Raw genomic sequence first — 19120 nt, forward strand, 5'->3', positions numbered from 1 at the left:
TAAAACAATAAAAGTGGAATAAAAGAAAACAAAATGCATAAAAATACTCAGGAGAAAATTCAAACCTATTCAAAATCCAATTCTGGAGCCATTAATTTTTACAATGTATATTCAGTGAAACCTTATTAAAGGAGCATGAGGGACTCCTTGTGCAAAACACAACAGCAGTGAGATTTTGTCCAAAGTAAAGGAGAGCTAGTAGCTGGCTTCACTTAGATGGGTGAAAATGAGATGTTCTGTGGCAAGAACATTCAGAGAGGACAGTAGGAAAACAAAGGATATGGTGAGGAAAAATACCATAATACACTTCAGAAAAAGAACTAGGTGATAGAGCACTTTTGAGACAGATGTTCTGAATTATGAACAAAACAAACAAATCTGCTATTTGCTTCTCACTATATTAAGGAAAATAATGAAACATGTACTTCTGTTTATTAAAATAAATTTTAAAAAAAGGTTATTTCAGTATCAATTTATCTGCTATGTAAAAATGAACACAAACCTGAAGACTCACTAAATACTTAGATTACAGTGAGAAATGAAGCACAGATCATATAATGAAAATTGACATGTCAAAGTTCGCAAGACAAATTTTCCAGTTTTCTGTAATAAGACAAAAAAATCACATTGCAAATAAAAATAGATAATTAGAGAATTTTTTTTAATTTTCTGAGAATGGTCAGAACTGAGGACTGCATGATCTACTAATTGCTAAATCTGCTAGTATGCTAAATATACTATTCAATCAAATAATTGATATTTACAATTTTTAATATTGATTTAATTCATTAGTGGATTACAATGACTGTAAACAATCTAAGAACACATTTACAGGATATCTTTCAATGAAAAAAAAATCAAAGGAAAAAGGCATTCTTAGTGCAAATTGAACCTTTTCAAACAAATAGCAAAAAAAAAAAAGATGGAAGTCTGAAAAAGCAGTATGCTTTTGCAGATAATGCCCTTAGATATTGCCACACACAACTTTAATAAACTATGCTGTGGTAGTTTTTATTTCGATGGCCATACTTCAGATGCTGTCTTATACATAAACTACTGATTTAGCTGAGTTATCAAAATTGAAGTATGTGAGAGGAGACACTCCCAATCAAACTGCAAAATTAACTAAAAGTACATTCCTGTTGTTGTGGTTTCTGCTTTGTTTTCTGTTGTATTTTAATAAAATACTACTGTATATTGCGTTTGCATGGCCAGGGTTTGATAGCAGGCGGACACAGCCGTGGCTGCTGTGAGCAGCTGCTAGAAGGTTCTCCCACTGTCCAACAGAGCCAATGTGAGCTGGCTCCAAAACAACAACAGTGGTAGCGCCTCTGCAATAATGTATTTAACAGTGAGGAAAAGAACCACTGTAATGACATCCAGAGAGGAGGGAGAATATGTGAAAGAAACAGCTCTGCAGACATCAAGGTCAGTGCAGAAGGACCAGGAGGAGGTGCTCCATGTGCTAGAGCAGAGATTCCCCTGCAGCTTGTGGTGCAGACCCTGTAAGCCAGGCTGTGCCCTTCAGCCTGTGTAGGTCCATGGTGGAGAAGCAGATACCCATGGGCAGCACATGTAGAAACCCACACCAGAGCAGGTGGATACCTGAAGAAAACTGTGACTCCATGGGAAGCCTGCACTTGAGGAGGCTCCTGGCAGGTCATGAGGTCCCATACAGAGAGGAGCCTGTGCTGGAGCAGGTTTGGTAGAAGGACTTGAAACCCCATGGGGGATCCAAGCTGCAGCAGTCTTTTTCTGAAGTACTATGGTCATGGAAGGGACCCACACTGGCGCAGTGGAAATGTGTGAGGAGTCCTTCCTCTGAGGAGAAAGGAGCAGCAGAGATAATGTAATTAATTTATAGCAACCCACTGCATTGCTGGAGAAGTGGGAGGTAGAAAAAAGTCAAAACCAAAGCTGAGCCCAGGAAGAAGGGAGCTGGGGTGGAATTTGTCTTAAAATTAGGGTTCATTTCTTATTACCCTACCCTGATTTCACTGATGTTAAATTTTAATATCACTAAGTCAAGTCCATTTTGCCTTGTCCTTATCTCAATCCACAAGCCTTTTCTTATATTTTCCTGTCTTCTGTCCTCATGGGGAGACGAATGAAGAGTGACTTGGTGGGCACATGGTATCTATGCATGATCAACCCACTACATAGTGAAATTTATATAACTTCATAAAAAGGAATATTCTGGAGTGGTCCATCAAAGTCTTTAATTTTAATTGCTGTCAACATTTTCTCAAAATATTTGCCAGTGTTGTTTTCCAAAATGAGAGATGGGCACAGCTGTGAGTAAATGCTTCATCAAAAATTATTTTGGATCCATTATAACTTTTTTATAGAGAAACATACAGATGAATACCATGCAGCAAAAGCAAAAATAAGAAGTTTAACACTGCAAAACTGATGTGCACACTGACATAATATTCACTGGCTGTATCACTAACTCTACCTATGAGTCATCAAAAAATTCCCTACTGTATACTAAATGCTTTGACTCATAGGTACCTAATATTGCTTCTGAATAATACATGTGAACACCAGTAAACATGAAACCCAGGGACTATGGTAGAAATTGAGTTAGGTACTTGTTAGTATCAAAATCAGGTTTTGATTTGTAACAGATGGGATACACAATTTATATACTTCACCTTTTTTGCCAAAAATGGAAAAAAAATTTGTGCATCAAAAAGTTTCTGCCAGTTGCATTTAAGATGTATTTTCACCTTTTATTTATATAAGTTAAAAATAGACATGTATTTTATAGCCTTAATTTTAGGGGGTGTGCTTAGTATTCACAAAACCAAAACATGCAAAGATGACAGACTAAGGAGAAGTACTGAAGAAAGATTTACAATGATAGCAAGCAAAACAAAAAGTCTCAAAGCATAATTACTACATAACAATTTTTGGTGAGTCTAGTAAGAAGACTAAGGTTCAGTCCATATGACTGACCATTTGCTATTATGACACCAATTTCGTAAGTGTAATAAAATCATTTGATAATTTCAGTAAAAACTTTTGATAGAAGAATATTTAATCAAAAATAATAATAGGCAGATATGTGAGTTGTAATTTTGGCTCATAGTAATCAGTTGTTCAATATTCTGTCACTTGATTAAATATCCTTTCTGGTTCCTCCCTACACACTCCTTCAGAAATTTGAAAGAAAGGACAGAGTGATCAGCTAGTGTTTCATGAAAAAGGCATCCCCAATTTCCCCATCACCTGATAGTGCTCAACATGCCTTTCAAAACCATAGCACAGAGACCAGATTTTTAATCCATAAAGTAACTTCTGAATTCTGATGAGAAATTCTGTTGTTACAGCTGAAGCCATGAAAAATTATTACTAACAGAGGAGCTACTAAACATAGTAAACAAGGAGAATAGATGTGCTGGATGTGGAAACACATCACTTTTGACCAGTGGACTACGGGAAGGCAGTGAACATGGGCATTTGGGATTTTAGCAAAGTTTTTGATATTATGTCTTACAGAGTTTTGGTAAATAAAATGTCCAGCATAGAGCTAGACATGTATGCAACATAGTGGGTGAACAACTGGCTGAAGGGTCATGCTCAAAGTCTTATAGTGAATGAGGTGACTTCCGTCTGGTGGGCAGTCACTACAAGTGTTCCCCAGGACTCAGTTTTAGGCCAAGTGCTCTTCAATGTTTTTATAATTGACCTGGCCACAGGAGTTAAATGTACACTAATTAAGTTTACTGATGATGAAATTAGGAGGAGCCATAGATTTCCTTGAGGTTAAAGAGGCCTTTCAGAGATATCATAGTAGAATAAACTGTTGGGCAATGACCTATTTTATGAAATTTAATTAAGACAAAAGCCAGATTCTGCACCTGGGATGATGTATTCCTGGATGAATGTATAGATTCAGGACCAATAGACTGGAGTGCAGTCTTGAAAAAAGGGATCTGGGAGTTTTGGTTGATGGTAAAGTTCATATGAGTCTGTGATGTGCCCTGGCAGCCAAAAGAGCCAACTGTGTGCTAGGTGCATTCAGAACAGTGTAGGTAATTGTTTTATAGAATTGACTGTCTCACTGTACTCAGAATGGATGCAGCCTCACTTCAAGTGCTGTGTGCAGTTTTGGGGTCCAGAATAGAAGATGGACATGAGAATATTAGGAATCTGTTCAAAGGAGGGTAACAAAGATAGTGAAATAACTGATTTTAAAAAACCCAAACCCACCTCTCTCTTTCCTCCAACCTCACCAAGAGTCAAATTGGGCCTTCTTCTAATCACATAGAAGTATCAGAAACTCTAAACATTAGCTCATAAACCTGCTTAACCTCAAGACACAAAGTCTCTAAATATTAACTGAAAAAAATTGATAATACAGGGCATAGAATTTTGCATTGTACAGTGCTTGTGAATAGCATTTTCCATCTTTTGTAGCAGAAAACCCTGCACAGCTTAAATTTCACACATGCACTCTGATTGTCCATTTCATGACATTCACATCTGACAGCAGACTGGAGTGTCCCACTGGAAAGCATATGTGCACACACTGAACATATTTGCTTTCTTTTTTATGTAGGCACTACCCTACTTCTGAGGACAAAAAATTAATTGGGAGCTTGTTCAAAGGAAGTGCTTTTAAAGTGCTTCCTCCTATTGTAATTCTTTTTAGATTATCAATTTGAGCCTTTTTGACTATCATGGGATGCACAGTAACCTTCTTTTCTCTTCTCCCCTGTCAACCGCAAGTAGCATAGGTGTCAAGAGGTAAAATGTTCAAATTGCTCCTAAAATAAAACAAAATAAAAGAGCATCATTTTAGGTAATTCTTTTGGGAAAATATTTTTTGGCTGCCCTGTTTCTTCATTGCCTGGGGAAAAACCTAGTTTCTAAAGCTAGTGATGGACTGCTCACTACAAGAATCTAAAAAAAAAAATTAAAAAAAGAACCATGACACTGCAGTAGATAGATGATCTCAAACCTCTCTGCGATTAACTGGATGTAGAAGAAAATTAAATAGCAACCTAAGAAGACTATTTTTTCAAAATGATTTATACAGTATATTAAACAGTGGGGAAATCCTTTCTAGAAAAATCCTTTGGAGTAAAACCAGGTATTCTTATTAATGTTTGGTACACTGCTGTAGCATATAAATATTCAAGGCAGCAAATACCAGACTAGGATGGCAGTTAATGAATTTATGCCATAAGATAACTATTTCCTTTCATTCCCAACATGTAGATATTGCAGAATCTCATTCTCTTCCCAAATTAAGACCCTGTATTTTTAGGATACTCACAGTAATACCTTCACAGGAGCAATCAATCAGATGCTGTATCTGATAACATTCTTGCCTGTCATCACTCTACTGTTTGTAAGCGAGTGCTACAGTGGCATCTTCTGGCATAGAGAAGAATTAATTGCCTTCTTGCCATGAAAGAACTTTGCTATTAAAAGGGTAAGTTAAGAAACAAGATTAAAGAACTGAAATAAAAAGCACCTGCTGTTCTTCAATGAGTCTGTTTAGAGCAATTGAAACAGCAATGAATGGTGAAAAATTAAAATCCTCTTCTTTGGTAAGTGGCCATTTGGACATGAGAGTTTATGTGTGAGGCAACTGCTTCTCAGGCTATTAGCATCCTACACAATGACTTATAATTATGTCAGTTGATATAACATGACAAATGCTAGTTAGAAAAAGAGAGGAACAGTAAAAAAGGATGAAATAGAGCAATAGATAGGACTAACAATAAGAGATATAAAATCTGATTATTCTCCTTTTGAATCCATATCTAAACACCTTTTACATTTTATGACTTGCATTTCTTAGAAATTGCTGCACAGTACAATAAGTTCATATTTATGGACTTGGGGATAATGAGAGTTGTTAATGAACTGAATATTAAATTTGAAATTTTAGTAGAAAACTACTTTATAACTCCATAAAAATGTTACTGAGCTCACAATTTTTAATCACAATCTCTTTAATTATATATTTTATTTTCCTTTTCTAAGATATATGCTATGTCATTATGCATCACACGTCTTGCTCAGTGCATTCAAATAAGAAAGGAATTTTGAGATGCAGAAGCAGCAGCTTCCCAAGTCCACTGACAATACCCTTAAAAGGCCATTGCTGCTGATCACAGATCACGAGAAGTTCCCATTTATTTATAGTGTCCATGTAAGTTTTTCTTTTGTGGAAGCTGTTAAGTATCAATGATGGGATCATTTTTACAAAGTGAAAGTACTGGGATTTTGGTAGTTGGTGATTGTGTCAAAGGATCTAATCCTGAATCTATCAAAATACTTGGCACAGGAACTAGAGCAGCTGAAAGGTCCCAACTCTACAACCAGATTTACAAGCAAACAGTTGTTAACTTACTGCAGACAGAGATGTAGAAAAAATAACAGATTTTGCAATCTGACAGGCCAAACTGTAGTGTGCGTATAGCAGGAGACCCTCATTTGAGCCCAGGGCTCTCCAGGGTGCTGCTTCATGACCAGGGCTGGATTAAAAAACAAGTGATTAAGCTGTGTTGGGTACTTCCTCAGACTATCCTCTTGACCTCACTTCCAAAAGTGATTCCCCCTTGATAAAGACAAATTAATCCCCCGTGGCATTTGACACAACAGTGCCCAGTGTGCTATTGCACTGGGTTTGTGTGAGAGACTAAAAAAAAATTATTAATGGCTTGAAATCACTCAGTATGTGTGTGTGAGGGGACAGATCAGGTTCTGCCAAGGTGGAATGGTGCTCTGCCTACCCCCAATAGCCCCACCTCCTTGGTGCAGCTGTCAGTCACTGGTACACAGTGAGCACTGCCCCACACCACACCCCTAATCCAGCCCCAGAGTGGCTGGCAGACCAAAAGCCCCATCTGGGTTGGGGTGGCTACAGTGGTCCTCTCGCCCTCTCCCTCCCCCTTTCTTTATCTCTGTCTTTCTCTCTCTTTCTTCTTACGTGGGTAGGAATTTGCTAAGTCAATGCTTTGTGAAGTTCTTGATGTTGATTGAATATTTGCTTTATTGCCAAGTTCCCTTATATTCCAAACTGTACCAGTAAAAGTGTGTTATTTTGACCTACTGAAATAGTTGCTATGTTTTTTCTCTGCATGGCCTCCAGGTATAAAATAACTGAAGGCCCTTTTAATAAATCTGTCACATGGTTTTGGGGCCTTACATTTTTTTTTTGGTATCACATGCCTTTGATGAGCTTGTGGGGTAAGCCTGCTGTCTTACACTGGCACTAGCTGTGGAGATTGTAGGGCTGGTCTCTGTGAAGAGAGACTGAGATGCCTCCTGTGGATTCACCACAGGGCATGGCTGAGGCCCATCAATCAAGATGGTGGTGCCTTGGAAAATGTATTTCACAGAGGGTAAAATGTTGCCTGGCACTGTGAGGAAGGAGGTGAAAAAAGTTGCCAAGTGTTGTAGTTTCAAAATCTGGCATGATTCTTTTTTTTTTTTTGGGGGGGGGGGGTGGCTGGAAGCCCGAACAAGGTGGCTTGTTGGAGCTTGGTTTTCTCACTACCTGCCTGAGCCAGCTAACCATCTAAAGCCTAAACAAAAGGAGTAGCTAATAGCTTTGCATTCCAAAGTGATGGCTGGGGACAGGACTGGGGGGGGACAGGTTTGAATTTGGTGAGATGAGGTTATTTTTTATTTTGACTTCACTTTTCCCTGGCTTGGGAAGTGATACAGAGAGGTTTCCTCATGTTCATTTTTGCGGGTGCCCCAAGCCTTTAGTTCCATCTGCTTTGGGTGCCCAGATGCCACTTTGCTGGTCTAGCATCAGCACTGGGAGGAGTCCCAGCTCGCTCTTGACTCTGCACATCCAGCACTGTTTCCTGCTGAGGACTGAGGATGGCCACCACTGCCTGGATTTTGCCTCGGACTCATCAGAGGCCAGTACCATCTGCAGAGGCGTTTCTAACCCCCCAGTTCCTTTAGAAAGATGGTGAGAGGGTCCTTGTGCTGCCCACAGGAAAGGTCCCAGTCCTTACCTGTGGCTGTCATTCCCAGGGGAACTCCAGAACCAATACCTCTCCCTGTCCATATTATTGCCCCACCAGGGACCAACAGCACTCCTGAGGTGCGACAGCGCCCCCTGCTCTTTGCAAATACAACTGCACCAAAGGGCAAAACTTAAAAGTGTTTATAAGTTTTGGTTATAGTGTTGTTTATTCTGTTCTGGTTTTGTTATATATATATATATATATATATATATATATATATATATATATACATACGTATAAAAATATCTCAGTAAAGAACTGTTATTTCCCTTTCCTAAATTTTGTGCCTGAAGTCTCAACATTCGTTGAGGGTGGGGAGTAAGAGAACAGCTGACTGGCTATCTAGCAACCAGTAAATCAATACAACACATCTCTATTAACATTCAGGACATGGAGTATGCCTCAAAATGTTGGTCCCTGTTCAACAGTTATGGTGAAGGTTGACCATCATTTGTGGTTCAACTACAGGGGCTAGAGGAGATACAGCTCTAGAGATGGGCAAATTGGGCAGCAGAGGCCACCTTCTTAGCTAAATCAATCTGCAAATAATAGTCTGTACTGTTAGCTTGCCTATATTTGATGTATAAGTATCTTTTGTATCTGAGTCTTAAAACTACCAGGGACAAGCCCATTGTAACCTGCGAACCTATTCAAGTTCCTTATTATCTTCATTTAAATATATGAGCATGCATGTTCAGTTATCGAATAAAAAATCCCAGATGTGTGCTTTTAACTATTCCATCCTTAACAAAGTTTTCATAAATCCCAAGTTCATCTGCATGTCATAATGTATGATCAATATTTTTGTCTATAACTAGATTGTGATGAACAATTTTATTAGGAAACTTCCTTTTTTTTATTTCAATCTATGTAAGACAACAACACAATATGTACTAAGTGATTATTTTGCAGCTATTTAGCTTATATGCAGCTTTTTCCTTTAAGAACAATTGTCATATTCTGATTTTGCTTCCTGGTATTTCAAAACCAGTGTTTTTTAACACTCAGCTGTCTCCAGTCCTTCTGACAACTGACATGTTTTCCAAATGTTGCTGTTTCAATCCATAAGGCTCTATTAAGAATATTATACTTCCTATATCACATCCCAAAGCTGATCATATAATGCACTCTTTGGCCTTGGAGATGTAGACTTATATATATGAGCATTTCTATTTAAGACTATAAACAGTCGGGAAAAAAGAAAAAAAGAAAAAGTGGAACAGAAAAAACTGTACAAGGACAGTTCTGCTTCTCTCTCATACATTCTTCTCTATTCAGACTTATTCAGATATCTCCATCAGACACTTTCCTCAAAAGTCTTCTCTTTGGAACTAGTTTCTTATTTTCAGATATTTTATTTCATTCTACCTCTGGTGTGAAGCTTATGTTTTTGCATTTTTGTTTCTCCTGGTTGAGTCTTAGAGACATTCTGGTCCTGAATTAAAATTACAGTGCTTGACTTATGTCCATAAATGGTTAGAGCATTACTGATAATAAACTAAAAACAAGGGATCCATGCCCTTTCTAGAAATTTGACTTATCTGTCCATAATATCTGTTCATGTTCATAACAAGCCCAAATAAATTGTCTTTATGAGAAATGTAACAGCTACACAGGAGACCCTTAATTTCAGCTTGTGCTGCAGAAGCAGTTACCTGGGGATGACCTCATGCAGCACAAACTTGAGAAGGAAGCCAAATGGAAGGAAAGATCGGTTTCAGGGCCCTAATGGATTTGACATAAAAAATGCCAGTGACTACATCATTCCACAAAGGATACTTTGATGAAGTCTATGTCTGTTGAGTTGTGGCATAACCTGTTTCTGCCACTGGGTAAATCACAATGAACCGGGAGATTTTCCCTTCCTTAAGCACGTCTACTGGCCTTGAGCAGTGTTTGCTTAATGAGGCTCTAAGTAAGAAAAATGAGACCTGTTTAGCCCATCTAATCTCACTGCTACTGGCCAGCATCTAGCAGGGTTGTTCTAGTTAGTCAGCCTTTGAAAACCAAGTGAATTTATCTCCAGCTTAGCTTATCTAAATGTAGATATCTACAGTACGAAGTTTAATGTGAGCTAGCTCCTGCTACAGTGACTGGAAATAGAGCTCATACAGTCAAGGAGATTCTTACTAGATTATGATAAGACTTTCAAACTGCATAAAGGCTAGCTTTATATTTTATCTCACTCAACATAATAAAAACAGTTAATTTCTACAGAAAAAAACCTCTTACATTTTATTTGAGGCTTTATTTCAGTAAGTAGAAATAAAAAACCCTCATGGACAGTGTTAAAAAAAATCAGAATTATGAGTTAAAGGAAGATCTCCTGCACATAGCAAAATCACAGATGAGGGCAACTGGAGATCAGAAGGTCTGTTTTTAAAAAATATCTTGACTTTTGGAATGCTTATTTGAAGCAAAAATTGACAGGTCTTTGAGGATTAGACATCAGTATTTAAAGAAAGTTATTGATTTATAATATAATTGCTTAAAAGGAACACATTTTATGGGAAACTGGTAATTTTTATTTTGTATAAAGGAAAACAATATAAATTCTCACCCACTGAATTCATGGAAGTATATGATAGGACAGTAAAGGTGGTTTGAACCCAGTGATCAAGAGTTTTAAAAAAATTTTCTCTTCATATCATCAATACATTGTTATGAAACACATTTCAAACAAGACAATAAATAATAAAAATATTTATTTATTGAATTATAACTAATGAATAACCTGATATAATTAGAAAAATAATAGTTGATGTGGGTTCAATGAAATAACACATGCAGTAAAAGGCTCCAAATTTCTGGTAACTTCAGAATTAGTGATCTTATTACAATGTAATTCCTTTTAAAATATAATTAGAACTTCATAACTTCTATTAAAGTCATTATATGGTCTCTCTGGAAAATATAAACTCATATGAAGTTGGTGAAATGATGCCTACAGACTCCAGGAAGAAGTTGATCAGAACTAATTTCAAATCCAACATATTAGCCTTATTATTTTACAATTAACAATACTTTGCATAAACTAGCAGTGCATTTTACCTTGATTTTGCATATATCAGATGCACATGCAAAAATAAAGAGTACGTAACCTAATATAGGGTAGATAAGGATTTTTGATGTCTTGTATGAAAAACAAATACATAAAGGTACACTTTTCTTTTTCAGAAGTTATTTCCTTGACGAAAATTTCAAAGCTCTTGTCTGTTAATGGGATGAAACATAAACCTTTTAAATTTTTATATTTTTTTTTTAGGAAAGGAAAGACCAAAATTCAGGTCAGACACTAGTGAAGTGGTTATTCTGGTTATGACCCACATGACAGCTGTATGGCTTTAACCACAGCTCTAGAGACTTAGCGTGATTATTTTCTCCCTCTAGTTTTTCCTGTTCTACCTAGATAACTACACAGGCTTTGAACCAGAGGGAGACAAAATAGGTAAAGCTAAGAGACAACATACATGGGATAGTATGATGCTTTTTGAAGGTTTAACTTTGACCAATGTTCCACTGGCTCATTTGAGGGCATTGGATAAGTAAATAGCACACCTTTGACGGTGTCATATAAAACTTACAATAACATTATCATAAGCTATTACTAATTGGGAGGCTAGCAGCATCTCATCCTTTTCACAGAAAGACTTATAATATGAGCTCTTATCTTTTCCTTGTCTTTTATGGAACTGAAAGTCTTTTAAAGAGAAAGATCTATTGTAATGACCATGAAAAATTTACATTTCAAGAAATTAGTAGTTACTTTCAGAAAGAAGGTACATATTGCCAACACATATGAAGTTCAAAGATTTTTGTGGATGCACGATCAAGTCTTGGCACAGAAATAGATAATGATTCAAATTATTGAAGCATAAGCAAACCCCAGTGATAAAAGTTTCAATGATTTTCACAAAAAAAAAAAAAAAGGGGATTTGTGGATTGCCCAGCATAGACCTTCACCAATGAAAAGAGTTTGCACAGGTAAAGTTGCTGGGTATATAATGACATGAAGTAGTTTGGTGGGCTTACTCTGGCTGGACACCAGGTGCCCACCAAGTTGCTCTATCACTCCCACTTCTCAGTTGGACAAGGGAGAGAAGATGGAAAAGAACTCGTACGTTGAGATAAGGCAGTTTGCTAAAGCAGAAGTAAAATGTGCGTACACATGCAAAGTAAAAAAAAAAAAATCAAAGATTTTATTCTCTACTTCCCATCAGCAAGCAATGTCTAGGCACTTCCCAATAAGCAGGGCTTCAGCATGTGTAGTGGTCATTGCAGAAGGTAAGTGTTGATAACAGAAAATGCACCAATCTTCCTCCTTCTTTTCCTAGCTTTTATATCTGAGCCAACATCATATAGTATGGAATACCCTTTGATGAATTTGGGTCACTGGCCTGCTTGTGTCCCCTCCCAAGATTTTGTCTACCCCCAAACCTGAATGGGGGCAAGAAAGCTGAGAGAGAGTGTTAGTCCTGTGCCAGCACTGCTCAGCAGCAACCAAAACACTAGTGTGTCATCAACACCTTTCCAGCTACCGGTGCAAAGCACGGCACTGTGAGGACTGCTGTGGGGAAAATGAGCTCCATCTCAGCCAGACTCAATACAGCCAGGGAGAAAAAACCCTAAGTAACTCCATTTGAAATGCCATGTGAAAATTTAGAAAAGGCTACAGCACAACTTTCTCATATATTATTTTGCAAAAAGATGTGACCTAAATATGCATATTATACATTTGAAAAAAAATTATGACATTTCAATTTTTAGTTGTTTCTTATTAAAAGAGGATCTATGTGCTCTCTCAGCACAACGTTTTCTTGTGATTCAACATTTGTGCTCATGTGAAGAATTTAACCTGTGGAACAGATTGAAGCTGTACTCTCAGGTTGAATCATTAGTTCAAAAACAAATAAGGGGAAGGGTTACATAAAATTTGCTGAGGGAATTCACATAGACATAAAGTCAAATATAAAATTTAATATTTTGTAACAGTATTACCTGGTATTAACACGTTACACTCCACATGAAGATTTTTATGACAGAACCTACCAAAACACAAAGAAGTACAATTGCTCTTCAAGGGTTTAAAGTTATCATATAACATTTAATGAGCACACTCACTAAAACATGGCCTAAACAGAGCAGTGCAATTATTACAAATTACCTGCATTAATAACATGAGGTTATATTTCGCTAGGAATTACCTTATAATAACACCACTAATTCTGAAGTTACCAGAAATTTGGAGCCTTTTACTACATGTATTATTTACTTGAACCAATGTATAAATATTTGCACTTGCAGTTACCAGTAAAGAAACAAACTTAGAGCAAAATACTACTGTTTATTGTTCTCACATTCATTTTTATATATTTCCTGAGGAAAATGAATAAGATAATAGATGCCACAGCTATTTATCTGGATGTCCTAAATGCTTTCTTATTACACAGCAGTAGAATGAAAAGTAGCCAGTGCCACTCTTACAAAAGTCCTAGGGAACAGCACAGCCTGCTGAACAAATTCCTACTTATTGCTTCCCAGTTTTAAGAAACTTCCAAAAAACGCCTACTGCTTACTGCTTTATGCCTCCCGAAGTTGACTACAAATGATATATTCCAGTTTTCTGATCTGGATTCTCTTGTGGAGGCTACAGCTGTTCAAGAGCTCCTTTTTGGAATAATCAGAGAAATACAGTATATGATATTGTGTAGTCAAGGTAACATACAGGTTGTGTGTCATCTGAACTACATTTAGCTTAATTTGCTATACATCAGAATAAAGTTGGTGTTGTGGTGGAGATGGACACTTCATGTGGTAACAGAACAATAAAAGAAAATTTATCAGCTGGAGAACACTAAGGGTCCAATGAAGAGGCAGGAAGGAAAGCTCACTCCTCTCCATGGATTCATGCATTTTCTTCTAATTTTCACCAGCATGGACACCCTTCCAGCTGTTTCCTTGAATAGAGAGAGGGGAAAAACCCCCAATTCCTTGTGACTGTTCTTCCAGATATGTATACACTTGTGAGCTGTTTGAATCAACAAGTTATATAATGAATGAAGAAATAATATACCATTTCCTTGTTTCACCTAATTTTAGGCCAAAAGCACAGAAGCAAGTACAAAGGTCCAGAAAGCCAATTAGAGACACAGTTCTTGCTCAAACAGATCTGACAATGAATAATATATCAAGTTTCCTACTGTGGACTACAAAATTATTTTTTAGAGGTACTGTTAAGGAAGGTGGAGGATAAAAACACCTTCTGTGTGAAAGTTTTTTGGCCTACAATGGGACAAAGCCATATTCTCTATTTCAAAAGGGGTGCATTGTTCAGTGAGTTCCCATATTTCCCACTTCTACTCCACAAAGATCTTTAGACATGTCTCAAAGACAAACCACCAGCTATAGACAAAATTTTGAGATGGGGAATACAGACTGTTTCTGTTTAATCCAACCCGTTCCACAAATACAGTATAATATCTGAGTGCAAAGGTTAAAAGTCAATGCAATATTTTGACCAAGTTTGGTGATCACTGAAAGAACTTTTATTTTCCTTATTTGTTTTTAATAGAATTGATATATTCTGTACTGAGTGAACAATAAACAGTGAAGACATGTAGCCCATCAAAAGATACCTGGATAAGAACACCTCACATTAACATTCAGGAATTAGGAAGAATACTCTTGTGTGTAAATAAAACCTGAAATCCTACTCAGACATAAGGGATGTCTGTCTTTACTGAGGTAGCACAGAATGCAGATGAGAGTTTAGAACAATGCAACAGATGGCAAACATCATAATGGAAATTTTATTGCCAGCTTTAAGTAGCTTTGGTCACAGAATATGCCATCAGAATCAGATTTAGAAGTGAAAAAACCAACTATACTGAAGTGGGTGAAGGAGCAGAAAGAGGAGAAAGGATGTTTGAGACTTGAGAATGCAGTATAATGTCATATAAGAGACAGACTGGTTTATTTACATGAAGATCACAACATAAAGCCTTTTCTAAGCTATTTTACCTTGATTGCATAACTGAAGAAGAAAATAATAATCTGTAGATTAAGTAGTCTGAGAAACAAAACACTTAGGAGACTTCTTTCTTCAGACAGGATGAATATCAGGTGAGATAAAAATCAACAAATATTCATCTGTATATACTTTAAGCACAAGCACATCCTTAGTATTTCCACATATTTGTGCCCTGAACTAGGAGATCTCTGCCTGTAGTAAAGAAACACCTGTGTTGCAATTGAAAATGAGCAAAGAAAGACAAACCAGTGGTAGAGCACTTTTTCAAAAATTAGTGATCTTGCTAAAAGTCTTCTGAGAATTTTGATAGATAGTACTGAGAACCTCAGAGGAGTGATATCAGGATTAACCCTTCCTCACAGAGGTATTTGAAAACAGATTCAAATCGGTATAGGTGATAAGTATTTGTTGTTATTACTGCTTCATTCTGCAGGGATTTTCAAAGAGGAAATTCATTGTGGCGCATGAAATAGTCCTGTGGGAGCTCCTGGGTTAGAGTAGAATAAAGCTAGCAAATGAAGTGTCAAGACTTTATACTACTGTTTATTTCATACATTTAAAGGGCACTATCCTTTCTAACATTATTTCTACAAATAACTGCACTAATTTACTGTATTTTAAAAGTACTTATGAAAGAGCACAGCAGTCACCACAATTGTAGCACTTTGAAACATTGAATGTAATGTAATGATTGACTGTTTGATATGAAACCCAGATTTTTTTCAAAATATAATATGTTTTAAGTACTAGTGTAATACTAAGGCTATTACTTCTGAATCACCAGTACCAAATCTCTTCATTGGCCTACTGAAGCCTAAAGGTTGTCATCACACATTTGTCAGTCTACAGCACTAAAAGGAATCAATTCTTAGTGGGGAAATAAGTAATCTTTCACTTCAGAAGCTACATGTACGCATAAAATTGGTACAATTTTACCTTAGCAGAAATATGTGCCCACCCTTCCTCTCTGTTCCTTCCAAGTCTGAGTATCATACGCATATTCAAAAGGCAATGACATGGCATCAAAAAAATCCCAACACCAAATAAAGCAGATGGCTCTTTACACTTTACATTTTTACAAAGCAATGCAAAATAAACTAAAAATGGCTAGTTTTGTGTCATACTTTTTCAGCTTATTAGGATGATTAATTTTTTTCTGATAAAGTCAGACACTTGGAGAAAGTGTCTGCAGCAGCTAACAAAAAAAAGACCTGCACTTCAGCTAGGACCTCTAGACTCTATTATAGTAAAAAATAGGTAGAAATGCCCCTTTATTCCCTGACTGGTTATGAGACAAAGTAATGTTGTCCAAAAATAAAGGAATGCAAAAAGTTTTCTTGATAAGGAATATAATGCTATCTGTATGTCACCACAGAGAAGCTAATGCTGAGGATCAAACATACTGTGGTCAATTTGTAGGCTTAGCTGAAGTTCAGACATACTTTTTGAAGAGCAGTAAGTAATACCACCAGAGTGAATATAACTTTTCAGTTTACAAACAAGGAGTTTATGATTTGACTTATCCTGAAATTGACACCAATCACCTGAAGCTAAGAAAATTATCTAAAATGTTACATAAATTGCATAAACATATATATTAAAATATCAGCTTAAATTATGATTCTATTTTATTTTTTAATTCTAGTTTGTCACATAAAATCATAAATCTTGAGAAGATAATTTTGTTTGCTTACTAAAATATATTTATTTTACTTTTTTACATTTTCAATTCAACCTTAAATTTGCAAGATCCTACTGAAGTGAGTGGGACTAAGTGATACAAAAGAAGAGTATTTCAAGTAGCTGTTTCATTTATCTTAAACATATGTTTAAGGGATTTCTGAAAAAAAATATTCTCTTGATCTATATTCTAACAAAATTCATACTCATAGAAAGTTTTAGTGGTTCTACGGACAGTCCACACCTGACACCACAGAAGAAAGTAGAACACCTTCTAGTGTATATTCAAGACAGATTTTAAAGTGAATTCCAAATAATAATTGCATACCAGCATAAGTCCATAAAATCACAATGGCTGGAAGGTACTAGAAACTCAAGATTTATGCACAAGTCAAAATATTGAACAGTATGGAATCATATTTTTGTTCTATATCCTAGAAAAGTTTAAAATGAAACACCATTACATGCAAGCTTCACTATGCCTAATACATAGCTTATAATTCTAGCAATTTACAAGACATGTAGTATAAAGAGAATATGAAGGCTAATTATAATTTTGACATTTTGAAAAGACTGCATTAAATATATCAATATGAAGAAAATTCTAATGCAGTAGAATAAAATATACTGTTCTTGCAATTCTTTCATCATTTAATACTTTCTTAATAGCTCTAGTCATATTCTAAGACTATTTTACAGTCTTTCAATACCATAGAGTGTCATTATCAAATAGATATAATATATCTAGCATTCAAAGAACATCTGGTTTTAAATATTTGATCTCTAGCTTATTTTTTCAAAGTTAAATCTTCAAGGGCACTCTCAGGAAGTAAGTATCCAAACTTTTTTTGAGATCTCTCAAAATCCCATCTGGAGGACCTCTAGCAGGGCTTGAAAATATGTAGACTAGGTATCAGTGCAAGAGGATCTTAGGCTGATTCCAAACTGACTTGTTAAGGCATGGCCCAGAATGCTTAGTCTCATTTTTCCAGCTATTCAAACAGAATTAGGCAACCATATACTACAGACTCTCTATTTAAATTGCCTCTTCACTGTTGAGTCAAGAAGGACTTGGGGTTCTCATCTAAGCCTGAAAACATGTAGCACACTCAAATTCAGTAAATATAGATACATTCAGGGATTTACAACAACCTTTACTTCTTGTCTATTAATACTGAATTTTGCAATACAAAATCCAAAATGGAGAAATACAATTTAGATGAAAAATTGCTTCTATTCCCACGTTCTCTTCCAATATTTCTACACTGCAAAGAGAAAGAAGACATGTAGACAAATGTCCTGATTCACAAAAGTAATTAATTTACTTGTTTGCTCATGATTGGAGTTCCATGCCACTGAAGTGCACAATAACATGATGTTTTAAAGAAATTTGTTCTAAATGTGTTTCAGAAAACAAAACAATTCAAACAAAAAAAACCCCCAACCAACAAACAAACAAACAAAAAAAAACCACCACCCAAACAAACAAACTAAACAAAACCCCCCACAAACCTCAAAAACAAACAAACAAAAAAACACATCAAAACATAACAGTAAGAAAAATGGAAAATGTGTAAGAAGCAGTAGTGGCATTACTGTTGAGTGCTTTAGTATGTTGGTTCCAGTAGTTTTCTAGGAAATGCAGCTACCAGCACTGAGCCTCATATTTCGCCACAGTTTAATCAAAAATGTATCTTTTTTAACTGCCAAATCTCTTATGTTAAAAGTATTACCTCACAGAGACGTCACTGTAACACCATTATTTGACTAAAATACTGTGTTGAGGTCAGTCTATATTATGCCAAATAAGTTTTAACGTGTTTTACAATGAAACTGATATTCATATTGATCCTGCGCTCACAGCAATCCTACAATTGCAGGCCTATTCCTGCAGATCTTGGAAACATTATGTAGACAATTTTCCCACATCTTTTCCAAGATAATTCAGTGGTTTGTTAGTGGAAAATATGCCAGTTCATTATTTAAATGCATGAAGAAAACAAAATCATGGACTTGCAGTCTGTAATTTTCGGGGTTCTTTTAAATTCTCCACTTCCAGATCCTCTGCAACCATCTTCATCATCACAATCACCACTGCTTTGTTCATCTACACCTCCACCCCTGTTTGTTGGAGATCCCATTTATCATATTTTGGAAAAGATTTGACCTGCAACAGCTGAAGACAAGATAAAGTATGAAAGTTAGCAGTACATATGGAAAGCACCAGTGATTACCGAAAATTTCATGTATGTCTATTCTTAAGGAAATTCCAGGGTCAACAAAATCAGAATTCTGATTCATTTTTTCACTCTGGCTTATAGACAGATTTAAAAGTGTGGTATCTGAAGATGTATAATTTATTTTTAATTTTTTTTTAAAGTACAAAATTTTTGTGTCTTTATTA

At 36.1% G+C, this 19120-nt stretch overlaps 1 protein-coding gene across 1 annotated transcript in view; it reads right to left on the reverse strand.

Annotated features, from left to right (window-relative positions):
* GPC5 (glypican 5) overlaps positions 1–19120 on the reverse strand; it is a 623049-nt gene that overhangs the window by 267391 nt on the left and 336538 nt on the right. The window contains 2 exon segments of the mRNA XM_071570483.1: positions 18734–18838; positions 18841–18892. Coding sequence (XP_071426584.1) covers positions 18734–18838; positions 18841–18892 — 157 coding nt within the window.

This window comes from Pithys albifrons, chromosome 1, assembly GCF_047495875.1.
Source record: "Pithys albifrons albifrons isolate INPA30051 chromosome 1, PitAlb_v1, whole genome shotgun sequence".
Taxonomy (NCBI): domain Eukaryota; kingdom Metazoa; phylum Chordata; class Aves; order Passeriformes; family Thamnophilidae; genus Pithys; species Pithys albifrons.